At 42.0% G+C, this 22,354-nt stretch overlaps 2 protein-coding genes across 7 annotated transcripts in view; one reads left to right on the forward strand and one right to left on the reverse strand.

Moving 5' to 3' along the window:
* Positions 1–135: 135 nt before the first annotated feature.
* On the forward strand, positions 136–20,820 carry PLA2G12B (phospholipase A2 group XIIB). 4 transcript variants are annotated; one of them, XM_002756249.6, is made up of 4 exons: positions 136–466; positions 11,930–12,018; positions 13,624–13,789; positions 20,219–20,820. In XM_002756249.6, exons 1-4 carry the CDS (start codon positions 256–258, stop codon positions 20,338–20,340), a joined length of 588 nt encoding a protein of 195 aa, XP_002756295.2. In that variant the 5' UTR covers positions 136–255; the 3' UTR covers positions 20,341–20,820. The 4 variants fall into 4 exon arrangements, with proteins under 4 accessions (XP_002756295.2, XP_009007993.1, XP_078201745.1 ...); XM_009009745.4 differs by having other exon boundaries at positions 20,222–20,820; XM_078345619.1 differs by having other exon boundaries at positions 11,930–12,006.
* Positions 9,126–22,354, reverse strand: part of OIT3 (oncoprotein induced transcript 3) — a 53,248-nt gene continuing 40,019 nt past the window's right edge. Inside the window, exon 10 of one of the 3 annotated variants that reach the window (XR_008475261.2) lies at positions 9,126–9,367. Coding sequence is in view for 2 of the 3 variants with exons in the window: in XM_078345602.1 (XP_078201728.1) it covers positions 9,314–9,367 (54 nt within the window). In the remaining variant the exon portion in view is untranslated. The remainder of the gene's footprint in view (positions 9,368–22,354) is intronic. The other 2 variants (XM_078345602.1, XM_078345601.1) reach the window with 2 other exon arrangements.

Below are 22,354 nucleotides of genomic sequence, written 5' to 3' on the forward strand. Positions count from 1 at the left end.
GGTGGAATCCACTTTGAAGTGTTCTCTCACCCTGGCCCTCCCACTCCCTAACCCTTGCCCTCTTTCTAATTGCCCTGATCTCATCCCAGCCTCCATAGCTATGTTTAAAGTCCACCTCTGGGGAACAGACAGATTGAACATTCCAGATAATCCCTTTCCCAGTCCTGCCTGACATCTAGGTAGGGGGTTTGTCCCTGGACTTCTGGGACACTGGCGGAGTTTGAGGAGAGAACCCAGTACCTACCTGGCTGCAGGATGGAGCTGGCCAGTGGCTTCTTGGTTTTGTGGCTCTGCCTGGGGGGTGGCCTGGCTCAGGGTGACACAAGCCCTGATGCAGAGGAGTCCTATTCAGACTGGGGCCTTCGGCACATCCGGGGAAGCTTTGAATCCGTCAATAGCTACTTTGATTCTTTTCTGGAGCTGCTGGGAGGGAAGAATGGAGTCTGTCAATACAGGTGCCGATACGGTGAGTGTGCGGTTTCTCTTTCTGTAAAAACTGTAACTGATGGACCCATGGGCAGCCCAGCCCGAGAGGTCACGATCTGTCTTGCACTTTTCCCTGTTATCCACTTAGAGCTGCCAGATTTAGCAGATACAAATGTAGGACACCCAGTGAAATGTGAAATCCATAAACAACAAAGAAGTCATTAGTATAAGCATGTCCAGGGAAATATGTGGGATATACTTATCCTGACAAATTCTTCGTTATTTCTCTCAAACTCACATTTCACTGAGCTTCCTGTATTGTATCTGGGAAACCTTCCCTGGGCCATTTTAATGAGTTTCTTGTGAGGCAGTTCTTAGAAGGGTGTCTGGGGTGGGGAGAAGGCGTGTGGGTGTGAGAGGTCTCTGCCAGGAGTTCCCAGGGATGAAAACTAAAGCTGAACATTCAGAGAAAAATCTGCCGCGGGGCGAAACCACCTCCTCAGTTGTCCTGTGCTCAGCTTGGAAACAAATTCTCCCTTCCTCTGCTGCAGTTCACACAGTCCTCCAAGATCTCAGTCCCTGACTGGCACAAATTTGCCTGACTTTCCCAAGGACGCTGTCTCTGCCTGCCACCTCCGGCCGTGGAGAGGAAGGGTTCTTGGCTCACCAGGGATCCCAGGGGCTGTCCCTGGGGCTGGGCACCAGATGTAGAATTGTGAGCTGGCCGGAGCACATCCCCTGCCTTGCCTGGGTGGGACTGGGGGTACACAGGAGCTAAGATGCACACCTGGCTGCCAGCATGGAGTCCCTGGTGCCACTGCTTCCTTCATTGGGCACTGGAAATTAATGTCATGGGAGTGAAATGCGGAGGCCCAGGCCCTGAAGCTGGTGGCACTGTGTAATTGCAAATGCGCATGAAAATGTTTTCCAAAGCATGCACAGTCTCCGGTAGCATCAGTTTTATGGTTTAATTTATCAAATATCTCATGATGGGATTAGAAATGAAAATGGTGAGCCAGTTTAGCCTAATAGGAAAACACATTTGAGAAACATTTTCCCCAAATACTCCGCAGAGAAAATGTCAGCTTTCAAAAGATGCACAAAAAAATTACATACTTCCCGGACTCACCCCAGAAGTCTCTCCATTCCTGTTTATCTTTGAGTGGGGGAAATCGCTTACACTAAGGGTGATGAGGAGGTAATGGTTAATCATTGATTGCACCAGGACCCAGAGTTTTGCAGCACAGATGTTTTAACCACACAGGGATATGGTTTTTCTGTTTCGTTTGTTTTTTTAAAGAAAGGATGCTGCAGCTTCTTTGTAAAAGTTTCACAGAGAAGAATGCCTGCTCTGTTAGAACCTATCTGGCCCCAAAACCACGTATCTGTGGAAGGCAGTTAGAACCACGCAGAGGCCTTGCCACCAGATTGTGCTCCCCTGGTTTGCACGGATGGCGCGGGGAAGCGGTTGACTCCTTCAGACACTGGAATCAACACAGGCGTTTTCCTTCCTAAAGGCAACGTGAGACTAATATCTGTAGTTCAGCAAATAGGTAATGGCAGGAATTTTTTTTATTAGGAAATCAAGACCCAAACCCTCTTCTTCCTTCCCTAGCAAAGCGGCATTAAAGGACTTCAGCAAATTTTAGTTGTAGAGCCTCTGGCTGAGCAGGGTGGACGCCAGCAGCCACTGGTGGGGGATGGGAAGAGTAAACAGAAGAGGAAGGCAAATAACGCTTCTCACTGTGCGAAACAGCCTGCTGCTCAGCGAGCGGCCTGCAAAACGCTTAGAAAAATAGGGGGTTATGCCTCCTTACCTGGGAATCCAGTGGAGCCAAAAACCTGGAGGCTGTGCCCGAAAGAGTACAAAATATCTTCTCAGATTGATTGTGAATCAAGCAATCTCTTTTTTTTTTTTTAAATAGAGACGGGGTTTCACCATATTGGCCAGGCTGCTCTTCAACTCCTGACCTTGTGATCCACCCGCCTCGGCCTCCCAAAGTGCTGGGATTACAGGCATGAGCCACCATGCCAGGCCATCAAGCAATCTTTTGAACAGACAACACCTAATAACAGCATCTGCTCTTTTGTAGTTTGCTTTGTCACTGATCTCTCTTGCACAGTGCTTCTCTTTTAAGTGGTGGTTCTCAAACTCACCTGTGAGTTGAAGCCCCTGGAGGGCTGATTTAAACAGATCTCTGGGCCCCAGACCTGGTGTTTCTGATTAGTAGGAGTTTCTGGAAGTTTCTGCCTCAGCCTCCTGGTTAGCTTGGACTACAGGTGTGCGCCACCATGCTCAGATAATTTCGTAACTTTTGTAGAGAAGGGAGTCTTACCGTCTTGCCCAGGCTGGTCTCAAACTCGTGGGCTCAAGCAATCCTCCCAACTTGGCCTCCCAAAGTGCTGGGATGATAGGCATGAGCCACCGCACCAGCCAGGTTTTACCTTTGATAGGTACTAACTACAATTTAAAACAGCGGCTAACTTGGCTACACTTCAGATCACCTGAGGGGCTTTAACAACACCTGACACCAAATCAATTAAATCAACATTTCTGTGGGTTGGCCCCAGACATCAGTATTTTAACGTTTTTTCCCAGGTAATTGCAAAGCACAGCCAAGGTAAAGGAGTGGCATTCTATGAAGTCATTCTTAAAGAACTTAGGCCCACAGGTTATATTATTCAGGCAGATAAAACTGTGTATGTATCCTGGTAGCCTATGAAAGCATGTCAACATTGTTTTCCATGCTTCTCATAGCTAAAGTAATTTGGTTTCGTGCCAACACACAAAATCTGTACTTGTCAAACAAGTAGGCTATAAAGATGACAAGATCCAGCCTGTGTCAATGGCATACCCAGCACAACTGTCATTAAGGAGTCTGCAGCAATGCAAACAAGATGTCCTTGAAACTCTTTTCCAAAATATAGATACCCTTTTCCACCTCCAGAGATTCTGATGTAGTAGGTCTGTGGTATGACCTTTTAATGGCGAGTCTTTGAACCAGACTTTGAGGAATAAACATAGTAATGGAAAAATCATGGGTTTAAATTTAGGGGAAAATATCCCATTGCTGGTGACCTTGGGCACGTTATCTGACCCTCTCAACCTTAGTTTCCTCAAATATGTAAAAATAATGTTACTAATATCCACCTTACAAGGCTGTTGTGAGAATTAAAAGTTAGTATACATAAAGAATCAGTGGTATAGAGAGAGCATGGTAGGCACCAAACAAATTTTATAAATGTTGTGAGAAAAATGGTCTAGTGAACAGGCTAATTGCATTCAGAGTCTTCCAGTTCTCTTTCAACATAAAATAAAAAATCCCAGAAATCCCAGTAGCTGGACAACAGCCTCTCAGCTTCTGGAAGAAGTCCCTCGAGGGCACAATGACTGAAGAGTTATCAGCTTTATGAAGGTCTCTGGAGTTGGGTCAATGGAGCAGAGTTTCTATACTGATACTGTCCACACTTTCACACTTTAATAAAAGATCCTCAAAATCAATTTCTTCTTGGATTTAGATCCAAGATTTAAAGTATCTTAAAAGTTTCTTTAAATATCAGTCCATTGTAATTCCAGCACTTCGGGAGGCTGAGGTGGGAGGATCATTTGAGGTTAGGAGTTTGAGACCAGCCTGGCTAACATGGTGAAACCCTGTCTCTACTAAAAAATATAAAAATTAGCTGCGTATGGTGGCAGGTGCCAGTAATCCCAGCTACTTGGGAGGCTGAGGCAGGAGAATCACTTGAACCTGGGAGGCAGAGGTCGCAGTGAGCCAAGATGGCGCCACTGCACCCCAGCTTGTGTGACAGAGTGAGATTCTGTCTCAAAAATAAACAAACAAACAAATAAATAAAGGGTGTCTATATTTTTTTTAAAGATGGGATTTCACCATGATGGCCAGGCTCGTTCTTGAACTCTTGACCGCAGGTGATCCATCCACCTCAGCCTCCCAAAGTGCTAGGATTACAGGTGTGAGCCACCGTGCCCAGCCAATCAGTCTATTTTTTAAGAGAATTTTTATCTGAAGTTTTACAGCAAAATTTCATAAACCTGTGAGTTTGTATCTTTTTCCAGGGAAGTAACTCACAGACGTCATCAGATTCTCCAGGGGATCCAGAGCCCAAAAAAGAAAACAGCCATTGACTTCGAAGCAAACAGATTATTCTCTTTTTTGGGTGACTAAGTCTGCTGGGGATTTAGGGCGGAGGGGAGATGCTCCTAGGATGTGGGACTTTCAGTACTAACACAGGGACAGTATCAGGCAAACCAGGACAAGTTGGTCACCCTACGTCATGCAGTAACTTAATCTGTTTTAGAGACTGAAATACAGAGTTCTTCTCTTCAGGAAAATCATCCCTGTCCTGCTGTGTTCTGTTGACGTGTTAGTCATGTTGCATCTGAGTGTTTCTGGGAAGAGGGAAGATGTACCTTTCTTACATTTTCTGGGAAGTTTTTTTTTTTTTTGAGGCAAGAGTCTCCCTCTGACACCCAGGCTGGAGTGCAGTGGCGTGATCTCGGCTCACTGCAACCTCTGCCTTCCAGGTTCAAGTGATTCTCCTGCCTCAGCTCCCCGAGTAACTGGAGTACAGACACGTTCCACCAGCTACTTTTTGTATTTTTAGTAGAGACGGGGTTTCCCTGTGTTGGCCAGGTTGGTCTCAAACTCATGACCTCAGGTGATCCCCCTGCTGGGCCTCCCAAAGTGCTGGGATTACAGGCATGAGCCACCGCCCCTGGCCTGGAAATTATTTTATTTTCTCATGTTTGAGATAGCTGGTTGGGGTTGTTGATGAAGCTATGCCTACAATAGTTTAGTAAATACTTTTATTATTCATTTGGTATCATTGTCTGTTCTTTATAACAAACACAACATTAATAGAAAAATCATATTACTGAGTGGAAAACTGTAAAACAAATGACAAAGACATAATATCATTCCTACAAAAATATCATTCTTACAAACTGTGAAGAAATAGGTGAAAGACCTCAAAGAAAAATGAGCAAAGAATGGAAATGGGCAATTGACAGAAAAGAAAAACTAAATGGTCCGCATACGAATAACATGATTGAATTCAGGGGCTTACAAATTAAAGTAACAACGAGATACCACGTTTAGCCAACAGAGTGGCAACATTTAAAGAGTGATAAGAACTATTGCTGCCAGAGATAGGAAAAAAACACTCCTATGAATTCCTTTTGGAAATAGAAATGTTAATCCATTTGTTAATGTTTATTTTTAAGTTCTGGGGTACATGTGCAGGACGTGCTGGTTGGTTACATAGGTAAATGTGTGCCACGGTGGTTTGCTGTGGGTGTACCTTTCAATAGGGTGGATTCACTCCCTGCTAGCACCTCCAGGGGAACCAGCTGGGCGGGGAGGATGGACACACCCTCCTGGGAAGTCAAAACTCTTGCCCTGGGTCACAAAGCCCTGGAAGTTTTTACTGCTCTTCCCAGTGACAAAACAGAGAAAAAAAAGGGTGAGCCCTGGAGGCCGTGTCCACCACTGGCAGGTAGAGCTCTTTGCTTTCTTGGCTGGCTCTTCTCAATCTCCCTCCAGTTTGTCTTTGAAGGCTTTTATGGTATTTCACTTTATTCAGAAGCTTTTAAGTTTTATAAGATCAGATCTGTCAGTCTCTTTCTTTACGGCTTCTGAATTTTATGTCTTGATTAGAAAACCATCCTCACATCAAGATTAGAACAGTATTCTGCTATTTTCTCTGTGAAAGCACCCATAGCCAAATCATATTAATGAGTGTGGCTGTGTTCCAATAAAACTTTTTTTTATGAACACTAAGATTTGAATTTGAACGGGATCAGTTTGTCAGTCTCTCACTCCTGTTTAGCTCCAGTCAGGAAATAAAACATCTGTGGATATGATACATTATTAATGCCTAGACTTAAAACATCAACCATAAGCTACTCAAATGATAATTTGAGGATATGGTATCCTCGAATGATTTCTGTTTCTGTGTAGACTGAAACCTTTTACCTTAGAACTTATACTTCCAGCTTCATTTCTAAATAGAATTTCTGCAGTTAACATAAAACACTAAATAAAATAAAAATAACCAGGATTAGCTGCAGGCTGGAGAGGAATTCGGTTCCATTATCTTTCAAACTGCAATAGCAGAGTTTTATCTTCTGTGAGTTATCAAGGGCAAAAACGCAGAGGGTAACCCAAGAAACCGAGCCAAGCCTGTGGCAAATGTCCTTGTCAGCAAAGTTATTAAAAAGAGATCGCATTATCTGGCTGGGCAAGGTGGCTCACGCCTGTAACCTCAGCACTTTGGGAGGCCAAGGAAGGCAGATCACTTGAAGTCAGGCATTCAAGACCAGCCTGGCCAACATGATGAAACCCCGTCTCTACTAAAAATACAGAAAATTAGCCGGGTGTGGTGGTGGGCCCCTGTAATCCCAGCTACTCAGGAGGCTGAGGCAGGAGAATTGCTTGAACCCAGGAGGCAGAGTTGCAGTGAGCTAAGATACTGTCTTGAGTGTGGGGCCACCATGATGGCACTAGTGTCCTCGTAAGAAGGGAAAGAGGTTAAAGACAAAGGCTGTCTGCAAATCTGGAAGAAGGCCCTCACCAGACACAGAATGCACTGGCACCCTGATCTTGGAATTCCCAGGCTTCAGCACTGTGAGGAATAAATTTCTGTTGTGTAAGCCATCCAGTCTCTGTTATTTTTGTTATAGCATCCAAACTGCCTGAGACAGGGAATGACTGCTGAATGGGCACAAGGTCTACCTTGGGGGTGATTAAAGTGTTTTTGAACTAGATAAAGGTGATGGTTGTACCACGTTGTGAATGTACTTAATTGCACGCTTTAAGATGGTTCATTTTATGTTATCCGAATTTCACTTCAATAAGAAAAAGAAGGCTGGGCGCGGTGGCTCACGCCTGTAATCCCGGCACTTTGAGAGGCTGAGGCGGGTGGATCACAAGGTCAGTAGTTCAAGACCAGCCTGACCAAAATGGTGAAACCCTATCTATATTAAAAATACAAAAATTAGCTGGGCATGGTGGCATGTGCCTGTAATCCCAGCAATTTGGGAGACTGAGGCAGGAGAATTGCTTGAATCTGGGAGGCAGAGGTTGCAGTGAGCCAAGATTGTGCCACTGCACTCCAGCCTGGTGATAGAGCCAGAAAAAAAAAAAAAGAAGGCTGCGTGCTATGGCTCATGCCTATAATCTCAGCCCTTTGGGAGACCAAGATGAGTGGATAGCTTCAGTTCAGGAGTTCAAGACTAGCTTGGGCAACATAGCAAAACCCAATCTCTACAAAAAATACAAAAATTAGTCAGGTGTGGTGGCAACATTTGTAGTCCCAGCTACTAGGGAGGCTGAGATGGGAGGCTTGCTTAAGCCTGGGAGATCAAGGGTGCAGTGTGCCAAGATCACACCACTGCACTCCAGCCTGGGTGACAGAGTGAGACCTTGTCTCAAAAAATAAAGGAAAAAGAAAAGAAGCAGGTACAGTGGCTCATGCCTGTAATTCCAGCAGCTCAGTAGACTGAGGTGGGAGAGTTGCTTGAGCCCAGAAGTTAAAGACCAGACTGGGCAACATGGCAAGACCCCATCTCTATAAAAAAATTTACAAGGTAGCCATGCATGGTGGCATGCACCTGTAGTCATAGCTACTTGGACAAAATGTGGTAATGTCTATACAATGGAAGATTTTTCTGGCAATAAAAAGAACTTACCTACTGATACAGACTACAACATGTATGAAACCAGAAAACATTTTGCTAATTGAAAGAAGCCAGACACAAAAGGCCACATGTTGTATGATTTAATTCATGTGAAAGAGTTGCCTAGGGCTGGGGGTGGGAAGATGGGAGTGATGACTAAGGGGCATAGGGTTTCTTTTTTTGTTTTTTTTTTTTTTGAGTTGGAGCCTTGCTCAGCCAGGCTGGAGTACAGTGGCATGACCTCAGCTCACTGCAACCTCCGCCTCCTGGGTTCAAGTGATTCTCCTGCCTCAGCCTCCCAAGTAGTGAGATTATAGGCATGTAGCACCGCGTCTGGCTAATTTTTCTATTTTTAGTAGAGATGTGGTTTCACGGTGTTGGCTGGGATGATCTCAATCTCTTGATCTCGTGATCCACCCACTTTGGCCTCCCAAAGTGCTGGGATTACAGCTGTGAGCCACTGTGCTTGGCCAGGGTTTCTTTTTGAGATTATAATGTTCTAATGTTAGATTATGGTGTTGATTGCACAACTCTGTGGATATGCCAAAACCATTGAAACATACACATTAAATGAGTGAATGTAGATGATATAAGATTACAGCTCAATAAAGCTGTTATAGAAAAAATATAGCAAAAAGATTAAAATCATGATGGCAGGCTGGGCAAGGTGGCACATGCCAGTAATCCCAGCACTTTGGGAGGCCAAGGCAGGTGGATCACTTGAGGCCAGGAATTTGAGATGAGCCTGGCCAACATGGTGAAAATCTGTCTCTACTAAAAATACAAAAAATTAGCCAGGTGTGGTGGGCGTGCCTGCAACCCCAGCTACTCAGGAGGCTGAGGCAGGAGAATTGCTTGAATCAGGAGGCGGAGATTGCGGTGAGCTGAGATCATGCTATTGCACTCCAGCCTGGGCAACAGAGCAAGATTCTGTTCCAAAAAAAAAAAAAAAAAAAAAAAAACCATAATGGCAACAGTTATATATTGCTGAGTAACAAAGTACCTCAAAATTTAGCAGCTAACAGTAGCAAAGATTGTATCACACAGCTGCTGAGGGGCAGCAATCCTGGAGTGGCTTTGCTGGGCGATGCTGGCTCAGTTTCTCATAAGGTTGAGATCATGCTGCCAGCTGATGCTGCCATCTCTGGAGATTCAGCTGGGGCTGGAGGAGCTCTTGCTAAACTCATGAGGCTATTGGCAGGAGGCATGGGTCTGTCCATGGGACTGTTCATGACATAACTTCCCCTAGAATGAATGGTGAGAGAGAGGGTAAGTAAGAGAGCCCGAGACAGAAGTCATGTCATTTAGAGCTTAATCTTAGGAGGAATACACCTCCGCTTCTGCAGTATTCTCTTGGTCACACAGACCATTCCTGGGACTATACACAGGAGATGAATGTCAGGAGGTGGGAATCATTGGAAGTCATCTTGGACCACAATCTTATAACCACATGTATCACAGCAACCAGTACCCAAACTGTGGCACAAACTGCTAGTGTCCCCTAATATCTATTCTTCCCCTTTTCTACAGTAACAAGCCCCTGCTTCTGCTTTTAGGCTGGGCTCATGGCTGCCCGTTCCATTTCCTAGCCCACCTTTGCAACCAGATTTTTGCCATTTCATTAAGGTGTGGCCAGAAGGAAGTATGAGTAAGTAGCACATGTAACATTCTGGAGTGTGTTTACTGAAGAGAGGGGCTGGACCCTTCTAACTCCTCCCATCCCGCTGCAGGTAATATGGATGAGTTGGCTGAAGCGCCATCTTGGACCATGAGAGCCAGGGTATGGGAGAGCAGAAAGCTAGAAGCAGTCTGGGTTCCAGAAAAGTGCACATTTACTAGAGAGGTCTGAGTCTCACCTCTGGATTTTTAAGAGATAGTCTATTTTGTTTAAGGATCTGAATAATATAGGTATATAGAAAGTATAATAAACATATGGAGAGAATGGTGGTGCTCTGTTGAATGACATACAGGAAGACTTCAGTAAACAGAGAACTATACCATGTCCATATTTGGGAAGGCTGAGTATCCTAAGAAAGGCAGTTATCTCCAAATCTATACATTTGATGGATTTTTCAATCAAATTCCTGGCCATCTTTCTTGTAGACTTTACTAAGTTGATGCTACAAATTCAAAATAATTGCAAAATTCTTTGTGAGAGTAAAGGGCCAAGAATAAACAAGACAAATTTGCAGAATGATACGAAGTGGGGGGGCTTAAAACATAAACTTAGTATCTAAAAATTAAAATAGAATGATGGGGTGCAAAGTGGTTTCAACTGCACCTGAACCTGTACTTGAACTGTCACATTTAATAAAAAAGAAAAAACATTTATAGCAAATTTGACAAATGTTAACATTTATTATGTTTGTGTATTTGGTACGTGGCTGTTTGTTTCTCTGACTTTTCAACTGATTTGAAATATTTCATAATACAAAATAATTAAAAATAAATACCTGGTAGGAGAAGACTGAAGGAAGGAAAGAATGAAAGAGAAAGAAAGAGAGAGAGAAAAAGAGGAAGGAAGGAAGGAAGGAAGGAAGGAAGGAAGGAAGGAAGGAAGGAAGGAAGGGACAGAGAAAGGAGGAACTGCTATCTGCCTTACCCTAAGGATTAATTATTCTTAGCACATTTCTCCAGTCTTATGCTAGGTCTTGCATCTCCTAAAAAGAGGCAGATATGTTGTGAAGGAGCATGGGCTTTGGAGACGACTTTATATCCTATTTCCCCCACTTCCTGTACGATGGTAGGCAGGTCATGCAACCTCTTAGCCCCATTTTCTTATCTGAATAATGGGATAAAATATCCACTGCAGATGACTGTCCTGAGGTCATCTCAGGTCAAGATTATCTTCACCTGTGAGCACTGCCATTGATACAACTGGTAAAGCTTCTCTCTACACATTTGAAAGTTCATAAAAACCAGAAATTCAAAGCTGTTAGATCATTTCTACTTAGTTCTATGAAGCAAATGCCTCAGATATCACATCAGGGTGATTTCTTTGCTCTTTGCTCAATAACGCTCTATGATTCTGGAATCTTGCTTGAATTTCCTGCAAGTGAAATGCTTTTGAGGCACTGCTACAATTCCAACTCCTTAAGTGTGTGATCCAGTTGTGTTCTGCTTGTTTTTTATGTGGTGTGTGGTCTTGTGGTGGTTCAGGGATGCGGAACCTTGAGTTTTAGTTGGGTTTGCCATGGCCTTTATCTGCAAGGTCATGCACTTAAGAAACACTAGAACCCTCAGTAAATAAATACTTATTGGGTGCAATGGCTCATGCCTGTAATACCAGCACTTTGGGAGGCCAAGGCGGGTGGATCACTTGAGGTCTGGAGTTCAAGACCAGCATGGCCAACATGGTGAAACCTTGTCCCTACAAAAAATACAAAAATTGGCTGGGCATGGTGGTGCATACCTGTAATCCCAGCTATTTGGGAGGCTGAGGCAGGAGAATTGCTTGAACCCGGGAGGCAGAGGTTGCAGTGAGCCAAGATCACAGTGCTGCACTCCAGCCTGGGTGACAGAGAGAGACTCTGTCTCAAAACAAACAAAAAAAGTGCTCATGAAATGTCTTGAGATTAGGAGAAAGGGTCAAAGTGGTCTGAAAGTCATGATCTTCTGTGATATCATCAGCATCATCCTCATTGTCATTGTCATCCTCATAATCATCGCCTGATTTGGATGCAAAGCTCAATGACTTTTAAAGAAAAAGCAAAATATGCTTTTAAAAAATTTTCATTTGACAAATGTTCCCAAATGCTCAACTTCTAAATATTTCTTCTTGCTTCTTTCCTTTCTTCTTCCTGCAAGGAAAGGCACCAATGCCCAGACCTGGTTACAAGCCCCAAGAGCCCAACGGCTGCAGTTCCTATTTCCTGGGTCTCAAGGTACCAGAAAGTGTATGTACTGCCAGCATTACCTTCTTGGTTGATTGGTTTTGACTGAGAGCAATCCTAGAGTTATCCCTGATGGAAGTGATTATTTCTGGAAACAAGTTGAACTTACAATTAAGTATTTGAAATTGGATATGAGGCAAAGGAGAGAATTTTCAAAGAATATATCTGATTTCCTTTTCTCAGGGACATATGTCCCTTAGATAAACCCTTGATAGGCCGGGCGTGGTGGCTCAAGCCTGTAATCCCAGCACTTTGGGAGGCCGAGGCAGGTGGATCACGAGGTCAACAGATCGAGACCATCCTGGTCAACATGGTGAAACCCCGTCTCTACTAAAAATTACAAAAAATTAGCTGGGCATGCTGGCACATGCCTGTAATCCCAGCTACTCAGGAGGCTGAGGCAGGAGAATTACCTGAACCCAGGGGGCGGAGGTTGCGGTGAGCCAAGATCGCACCATTGCACTCCAGCCTGGGTAATAAGAGCGAAACTCCGTCTCAAAAACAAACAAAAAAAACCCCTTGATAGTAGATCAGAACTTTGAAATCACCACTGAAAATGTCAGTTGAGACTTAGGGCATTATGACACAACTTAATTTGAGTTAGATATGACAGGTTTGACTTATTTAAATTAGTGGCTCATTCCTGTGATGTGCTGGAGCCAGCTGGTGGTGGCCAGTGAGAGCTGATTGCTACATATTGTCATGACTTGCAAGCAGCTGACTTTGTTCGTAGTGCCAAAGTGGCTATGTTTGGAGTGCTGACATCATGGAAATCTGCAAACACATACACACACACACACACACACACACACAAGCCCGGCTAATTTTTGTATTTTTAGTAGAGACAGGTTTTCACCATATTGGCCAGGCTGGTCTCGAACTCCTGACCTCAAGTGATCTGCCCACCTCGGCTTCCCAAGATGCTGGGATTATAGGCATGAGGCACTGCACCCAGCCACATGTGGCATTTTATGAACTTAGTTACACAGTTTATGCTGCTACATTTACATTTGTTTATAGGATGCTCTCATGTGTGTGCTAGAGATGTGGTTTGACTACAGTCCCCTTGTGGTCAGGAGCTGTGTTCTATACCCACTCTACTTTCCGACACATCCTGAGACATACGCGCGCACACACACACACACACACACACCCTTAAAATAGTGCTGTCTGGGATGCTGGTGATCTCTTGAACTGAGGCTGAATTGTTTATACTTCTTAGCCATAGAATCCTTTGCTCACACAAAATCTCATATGGATCTGTTAAGCGTTAATTAAATTTAGAAGGCCTGTGGCTCTGCTCTCCTGATTACCCTTCTGGTCTCTATTTTCATTACTGAAAGCTGACTCTGAATTTTAAAATTACTAATATCTAGAAAAAAAAAGAGATGAAAAATGGGCCAGAATCGCTTATTGAAATAATAACTAAGTAACAATAAAAACTTGGCAACCTGTGACTGAGCCACTGGTGTTTTTGAATTAGTTGGGTTATGCACTAGAAATGTGAGAACTGGCTACTTAATAACAAGATGGGCAAGGTTGCCTAAGGTCCTTAGTCTGAACGCGGCATTTCCTCCCCTTATTTTTCCTTCCTTCACTTTTCCCCAGATGGACTTGGGCATTCCAGCAATGACCAAGTGCTGCAACCAGCTGGATGTCTGTTATGACACTTGCGGCGCCAACAAATATCGCTGTGATGCAAAATTCCGATGGTGTCTCCAATCCATCTGCTCCGACCTTAAGCGGAGTCTGGGCTTTGTCTCCAATGTGGAAGGTATGTGTCTCAATGGCATGTACAGTGCGTAGGGAATTTGCTCCTGTTTTCACACTGACATATAGCCAGAACCCCTTGACTCAGAGAGATCATCAGAGCTCACTAAACATTCTTTATGGAACACTGTGGCTGAGCAAGAAATGGTGAAGATTCTGGGCACTCCTTCACTAAAGTTCTTGCTATCCTGCCCACGAGCTGCTGGCAACACTCCTGAAGGTAAACGACTACACCAAAGCCTTCCCAGAAAAATAAAAATCTATCATTTAAGGATGGAGAAAGAACTGCCCAACTGGCTTGGATTATCCATTCCACTGTTAAATAATTTTCCATATCAAGAATTATTCCTTATAGGACCACTTGGTTTGGTTTAGGCCTCTGTTTTTTCAGAGTAGGAATTCAAAAAATCTCTTCTGTGTAAAGGTCTCTATATACTTGAGGATAATAATTTTATGTACAATTTTTTATTTTTTTGAGACAGAATCTCACTCCGTTGCCCAGGCTAGAGTGAAATGGTGTGATCTTGGCTCACTACAAGCTCCACTTCCCAGGTTCAAGTGATTCTTGTGCCTCAGCCTCTCATGTAGCTGGGATTACAGGCGTGTGCCACCACGCCCAGCTGATTTTTATATTTTTAGTACAGATGGGGTCTTGCCATGTTGCCCAGGCTGGTCTCAAACTCCTGAACTCAAGCAATCCACCCACCTCAGCCTCCCAAAGTGCTGGGATTACAGGCATGAGCCACTGAGCCCAGCAAGGATAGTTATTTTAAACAACTGCTTTGCTACCTAGTTTCTAGCACTGATTCTATAATTTCTTTGTCCTATTTTACTTAGGAAAAGTTTTTACTCTCTCTGTTTCTGAAGTCAGGATATTGTATCCAGGTATGAATTAGCATTTTCTATTTTTAGCTGGTAAGAGTTGAAATGCAGGCTGATAAAGAGCTGGCTCCACACCACAGAGAGTGTCTGCAGTAGAGAGAATCTTGGCTCTTTTCATAGATCAATGTCTAGAGTGCAGTCTGGAGGTGAAGGTGTGAGGGCTTGGAAACGTGAATAATTCAGTGTGCCCTTTGAAAGGGAGTATCATTCTATTCTATGTCTAAAGAGGGTGAAAAAGTATCTACTGCTAATCTAGGGTCAGGTCAAGTTACTTCCTGCAAGCAATGTCCTATTGATTCTTTCTCCCAAATATCTCTTTCATATCCCACTTGCCTGGTTACTTCAAATTAACCCAGTGTCTGTGTCCCATCTAATTGATTGTCACCATTGGGACCAGATATGCCACACGAATCTGATCATCTCGACCCCCTATGTAAATCATTCAATAGATTCCTCCTTCTTACAGGTTAAATCCAAACTCTTCAGTATGCTGTACAGGGCCCTTTCTGATTCAGCCCTAGCCTATCTCTCCACCATCATCTTGGCCATTCCCCATCTCTCTCCTGACTCCTGCCTCAGTGGGCTTGGAACTGTCCCTTCGTAGATTCTACAGAAAGAGTGTTTCCAACCTAGTGAATCAAAACCCAGGTTCCATTCTGTGAGATGAATTCACATATCACAAAGCACTTTCACAGATAGCTTGTTTCTAATTTTTTCACAGGATATTCGATTTTTCCTTACAGGCCTCAATGGTCTCAGAAATATCCCTTTGTAGATTCTACAGAAAGTGTGGTTCCAACCTGGTGAATCAAAACACAGGTGCCTTTCTGTGAAAGGGATCCACACATCACAAAGCATTTTCACAGATAGTTTATTTCTAGTTTTTATTGTGGGATATTAGATTTTTTTTTCTTACAGGCCTCGATGGGCTCAGAAATATCACTTTGTAGATTCTACAAAGAGAATGTTTCCAACCTGGTGAATCAAACTACTTGGGTTTATGGTCCATTCCTTTCTGCCCCTGTGTGAAACACCCTAATCATTCATTTTTTGTTGTTGAAGCAGATTTATTAAGCTACAATTCACACACAATGCAATTCACCCATTTAAATGCTTTTACATATGTTAGCAAAGTTATGCAGTCAATATCACCATCAATTTTAGAACATATTCATCACCCTGAGAAGGAACCCCAGGGCCATTAACAGCCTCTCCCCAACTCCCCCTGCCCAGCTCGAGGAAATCACAAATCTACTTTCTACTTCTAGAACCGCCTATTCTGGGCCTTTCATATAAACGAATCGTACAATACATGGTCTTCTGTGACTGACTTATTTCACTAGGCAAGGTTTATCCATGTGGTAGAATGTATCAGTATTTCATTCATTTTTATTGCTGAATAATATTCTATTGTTCTATATTCTATATTCTAACATAGTTTCTTTATCCATTCACCAACTGATGGACATTTGGGTTGTTTCTACATTTTGGCTATTATGAATATTACTGCTATGAACATTTATGCACAAATGTTGGTGGAAACACATGTTTTCACTTCTTTTGGGTATGTATCTGGGAGAGGAATCGTTGGGCTAAATGGTAACTCTATGTTTAAGCTTTTGAAGAGCTGCTAAACTGTTTTCCAAAGGGGCTGCACCATTTTTCATTCCCACCACCAAATTGTGAAGGCTCAGGTTTTTCCACATCGTCACCAACATTTGTCATTATCTGTCTTTAATTATAGACCCTACTGCATGTGAAGTTGTATCTCACTGTGGTTTCGATTTGCAGTTCCCTCACAGTTGTTGATGCTGAGCATCTCTTTATGTGCTTATTGGCCATTGCATATATACCTGAATGTCTATTAGGATCCTTTGTCCCTTTTAAAATTGTATTTGTCTTTTTATTATTGAGTTGCAAGAGTTCTTTATATATTCAAGTTATTTATCAGCTACATGATTAGCAAACATTTTCTCCCCCCTTTTTTTGCTTCTTTTCCTCCTGCCTTCTTGATGGTATTATTTGTAGCACAGAATTTTCAAATTTTAAATCCAATTTATCTATTTTTTAATTTATTCTTTTGTCACTGGTACTTTTGGTGTCGTATGTAGTAATGCTTTGCCTAACCCAAGATCACAAAGATTTACTCATGTTTTCTTATAAGAGTGTGATTGTTGTAGCGCTTACATTTAGGTCTATGATTTATTTTGAATTAATATTTGTGTATGGTGTAAGAAAAAGGTCCAACTTCATTCTTTTCTATGCGGATATTCAGTTGTTCTGGCACCATTTGTTGAAAAGACTATTCTTCCCTACATTATACTGTCTTTGCACACTTGTCAAAAATCAATTGACCATAAAGAAGGATTTATTCCTAGATGCTCAATTCTATTCCACTGATCTATGTCAGAACCACGTTGTCTATTATTGTTGTTACGCAGTAAATTTTGAAATCAAGATGTGTTCCTAAACTTTGTTCTTTTTTTGTCAAGACTATTTTGAATATTCTGAATTCCTAACATTTCCATTGAATTTTAGGAACAGACTGTCAATTTCTCTAAGAAATGGAAGCTAGAAATTTGACAGGGTTATTGCTGAATCTATAGATTAATTTGAGAATATTACTATCTTAACACAATTGTATTTATATCAAATATATTTATTATATTTATACCAATTATATCAATTCCATTTATTTAGGTCTTTAATTTATTTCAACAAGGTGTATATAGTGTTCACAGTACAAGACTTGGACTTCTGGTAAATTTATTCCTAAGTATTTTATTCTTTTTAATGCTAATGAAATATAATTATATTTACATTTTATTTTCAGATAATTTACTAATAATGTATAGAAATACATTTGATTTTTTGACATTGACCTTATATCCTACAACCTTGCTGAATTAACTCATTAGTTCTAATAGGTTTTTCATAGGTTCCATAGGCTTTTATATATATAAGATAATGCCATCTATCTGCATATCGTCTTCCTTTCCAATTTGGATTAAAAAAATTTTTTTGCTCTTGCCTAATTGCCCTGGCTAGAGCTTCCAATAGAACATGGAATAGAAGTGTTGTGAGTGGATACTTCTGTCTTGTTCCTGATCTTAGAGTAAAAGCATTTAGTCTTTCACCATTGAGCATGACTGTTAGCTACGGCTGTCTCTAGATGGCCTTTATCAGGTTCTGGGAGCTATCCTCTTTTCCCAGTTTATTGAGCTTTTTTCTTTCTTTCTCTCTCTCTCTCTCTCTCTTTCTTCTTTCTTTCTTTTTCTGAGACAGAGTTTTGCTTTGTCTCCCAGGCTGGAGTGCAGTAGTGCGACCTTGGCTCACTGCAAACTCTGCCTCCTGGGTTTAAGCAATTCTCCTGCCTCAGCCTCCCAAGTAGCTGGATTACGGAAGCCCACTACTATACCTGGCTAATTTTTGTATTTTTAGTAGAGACAGAGTTTCACTATGTTGGCCAGGCTGGTCTTGAAATCCTGACCTCAGGCAATCCACCAGCCTCGGCTTCCCAAAATGCTGGGATTACAGGCGTGAGCCACCATACCTAGCCAAGTGTTTTTATCATGAAAAAGTGTTGGATGTTTTCAAATGTTTTTTCTGCATCTATTGAGATGATCATGTAGTATGTGTTCTACATTCTGCTGATGTAGTGTATTATATTGATTTTAGTATGGCTTAGCATTCTCAGACTAAATTCCACTTAGTCATGATGTAAACCTTTTTATATGTTGCTGGATTCAGTTTACTAGTATTTCGTTGAGGATTTTACATCTATAGTTATAAGAGATACTAGTCTACAGTTTGTTATTTTTATGATGTCTTTGGTTTTGGTATGAGAGTAATACTGACCTCATAAAATGAGTTGGGCAATGATCTCTTCTCTCCTAATTTTTAAAAAAAGTTTAGAAAGGATTTATATTAATTCTTTAAATGTTTGGTAAAATTCCCCAGTAAAGCCAAATAGAATTGGATTTCTTTGGAGAAGTTTTTAATTACTAAATCACAAGCTTGGGTTAGTAATTATATTTATATACACTAGCAACCTATTCATATTTTCTATTCTTCTTGAGTCAGTTTCAGCAGTTCATGTCTTTCTACGAATTTGTCCATTCCATCCAAGTTAGCAACACTTTTTGGCATGTAGTTATTCATAGTATTTCCTTATAATCCTTTTTATTTCTATAAGATTGTTAGTGATGTTTCTCTCTCATTCCTGAATTCGATAATTTGAGTCCTCTCTTTTTTCTTGGTTAGTCTAGCTGAAAGTTTGTCAACATCTTTGATCTTCTCAATGAACCAACTTTGCAAATTGATATATTTCATTTTGCTTCCTGTTCTGAAGACTAAGGGTTATAATAGTTGCAAAGACCATAAAACTGCTCTAGGGCCAAGGTAGTAAATCAGAATTAATATCACAACTGGGTTGAATGGTAGGGATTAATGTTCCTTAATAGTCTCAAAGGATGCAAGTATTCAATTTTTTAAAAAAATTAAAAAATTGATACATTATTTACATACCATCAAATGTACCCTTTAAAAGTATACACTTCAGTGGTTTTTGTATATTCACAGAATTGTGCAACCATCACCACAATCTAATTCCAGAACATTTTCATTAGCCCCAAAAGAAACCCTGTAGCCATTAGCAGTCACTACTCATTACCTCCCCTACCCCACCCTAGCCCTAAACAACCACTATTTTACTCTCTATATGGATTGCCTATTCTGGATATTTTCTATAAATGGAATCATACAATATGTGGCCTTTTGTGTCTGGCTTCTTTTGCTTAGCATAATGTTTTCAAAATTCTTCCATGTTTTAGTATGCATAAGTACTTAATTTTCCTGACCATTCTTGAAGTTTAAGCTTATATATCTTACTTCCTCTAAGATACCTCCCCTAATAACCCTTGCTGCAAAGGGATAGAGACCCTTTCTATGGGCTCCCATACCACCTTGGGCTTACTTTCATCATGAGGTAGTGTAGCTATCTGTTTACCTGTCCACCTCTTTATCCGAACTGTGGAGTCCTTGAATTGAGGATGATGTCTTTTGTCTCCATATCGTTGGCTCCTAAGACAGTGGCTAACCAACATATCCAACACATGCAAATGTTTTTCCATCAGTGAATGGTTGTTCATCCAATACTTGAACAGGGAAAGCTATAGGCAAGATTGGGCGTGTTCCAGGTGGTATGGCCACAGACAGGGAAGCTATGGAAAACATAGATATGTCATGTGAGGGAGTCTTCTGCAAAAAATATTCTCCATGGAGTAACCATGGGGGTGTAGGAGTGCTGATTGCTCACCACTGTTTTGAGCAGGGGCCCACAAGTGAGGGCACCTCCAGGTGTCTTCTGCTTTATTGGATTGAGTGGGAGCTTGTCTGAAAACGTTTGCTGAAATATATGCTCTTCCTTTGAATTCTCTATTTGGATTACTGTCTCTGCTTTCCTCTGGGTATCATGTCATCCCTGGAAATACAGTGCCTCTTGAAAATTACTCAATATTAACCTTTCTGTCCCTCTTCTATCTTTTTCAAGTAGCCTGTGATTCCCTGGTTGACACTGTGTTCAACACCGTGTGGACCTTGGGCTGCCGCCCCTTTATGAATAGTCAGCGGGCAGCTTGCATCTGTGCAGAGGAGGAGAAGGAAGAGTTATGAGGAAGAGATGATTCCTTCCTGGTTTTGAGTGACACCACAACTGCCAGCCTTTGAGATGTCAGTCTTCGAGTCACCGTGAGAGATGACTCATTCTTTCTTCCAACAGTTTGGACACCACAAAGCGGGAGAAAGGAAACATTTTTCTACAGCTGGAAAGTGAATCTTTTCCTTTGAGGAAAATTGAAAAAAAACATGGAGTAGTTTGAAGGCTACTCTTCATTTAAGACTGCTCTCCCCAACCAACCAAGACACGTTTGCCTGGAAATTTAGTTCTTAGCTTAAAGACTAAAATGCAAGCAAACCCTGCAATTCCTGGACTTGATAATTATATTCATGCGTGAAACTGTGGGGAGTCCAAACATTTGGGAGGCAATGACTTTCCTCTGGCCCATGTTTCAGTTGCCAGTAAACATCTCACGTTTAATAAAGTGTACTTTTTAGAAAATTTGGAAAGAGATGAATGAATTCTATTATCACCAATATGATTCCATTTCACTTAGAAGAGATCAAAACCCAACTTGGTAAGTTCCAGCGATGACAACGGTTATTCCCACTGATGCTGACGAGAGAAAAACAGGTGGGCAGGCTCAGAGGCTTACCTGATTAAGGCCAGTGGAGGAGAAGGTCAGAAGGAATTAGGTATCTGAGGGTTTATTTTTCCCTCCGGTGACCTTCCCCTGTTGATATTCCTAGTTACTAAACGTGTTAGAGTCATGTTAAGATCTGAGATGTACTTGGTAAGAGTTACTAATGGAGCTAGCTAGGAAAAGTCTCTGCAGCCTGTCAGTGACAGACAAGTGGCCACTCCCTAACTTGCAGGTCTCAACCCTAACCATGGATTAGAATCACCTGAGGATCCTTTAGAACAACCAATAAAGAATATCCAATGGTAGTTCAGAAATGGTTTCCAGGTGATTCTGCTGCACAGAAGGGCTGCCGGCCACTAATTTAGAGTGGGAACTGGCCCACTAAGTCCCATGGGCCTAACCTAGCCCAAACCCTGTGTTTTTATTTGTTTGTTTTCTTGAGAGGGAGTCTCACTCTTGCTTAGGCTAGGGTGCAGTGGCACGATCCCAGCTCACTGCAACCTCCACCTTCTGGGTTCAAGCAATTCTTCTGCCTTAGCCTCCTGAGTAGCTGGGATTACAGGTGCCCACCACCACACCCGGCTGATTTTTGTATTTTAGTAGAGACGGGGTTTCATCACATTGGCCAGGCTGGTCTCGAACTCTTAACCTCAAATAATCCGACTGCCTCAGCCTCCCAAAGTGCTGGGATTACAGGCGTGAGCCACCACACCTAACTCAAAGTCTGGTTTTGAATCCTTTTTTTTGAATAACCGAGCTCACATTTGTTTACATATTCTCTGTGGCTGTCCTTGCACTACGACAGTAGAGTTGAGTGGCTGTGACAAAGATGGCAGGGCCCGGAAAGCCTAATATATTTACCCGTTGGCTTTTCACAGAAAAAAGTTGCTGACTTCTGATCTAAATAATTTTCTCCTTTCCCTTACTTTTATTAATTTTATTGATTCTACTAAGAACTATTATTTGTAGCAACTTTTCTGGGTTTTGGGATTTGGGGATTTTTTTTTTTGAGACAAGGTCTCACTCTCTCACCCAGGCTGGAGTGCAGTGGCACTATCATGGCTCACTGCAGCCTCAATCTCCTGAGCTCAAGCAATCCTTCCACCTCAGATCCCCCAAGTAGCTGGAACCACAGCTGCACATCACCAGGCCCAGCTAATTTAAAACAATTTTTTGTAGAGACGAGGTCTCACTATGTTGCCTAGGCTAGTCTTGAGCTCTGGGCTCAAGGGATTCTCCCACCTTGGCCTCTGAAGTGCTGGAATTTCAGGCATGAGCCACTGTACCCATACTGTAGCAACTTTTAAAAACTAATAGTAGGAAAACTTTTCTGATCTTATGTAAAGGCCATAAAATTAATTGGCATACTAAGAAATTGGGTTAACTGCAGATAAAATTTATCTTTGTGGTTTATATTTATTTCAATA

This window comes from Callithrix jacchus, chromosome 12 (genome assembly GCF_049354715.1).
Source record: "Callithrix jacchus isolate 240 chromosome 12, calJac240_pri, whole genome shotgun sequence".
NCBI lineage: Eukaryota > Metazoa > Chordata > Mammalia > Primates > Cebidae > Callithrix > Callithrix jacchus.

Excerpts from the sequence above, each read along its gene's own strand:
- PLA2G12B (XM_002756249.6), top strand. The coding sequence starts at position 256 with ATGGAGCTGGCCAGTGGCTTCTTGGTTTTGTGGCTCTGCCTGGGGGGT. Across the intron at positions 467-11,929 it reads TCAATACAGGTGCCGATACG|GAAAGGCACCAATGCCCAGA; the intron begins GTGAGTGTGCGG and ends TCTTCCTGCAAG. Across the intron at positions 13,790-20,218 it reads CTTTGTCTCCAATGTGGAAG|TAGCCTGTGATTCCCTGGTT; the intron begins GTATGTGTCTCA and ends ATCTTTTTCAAG.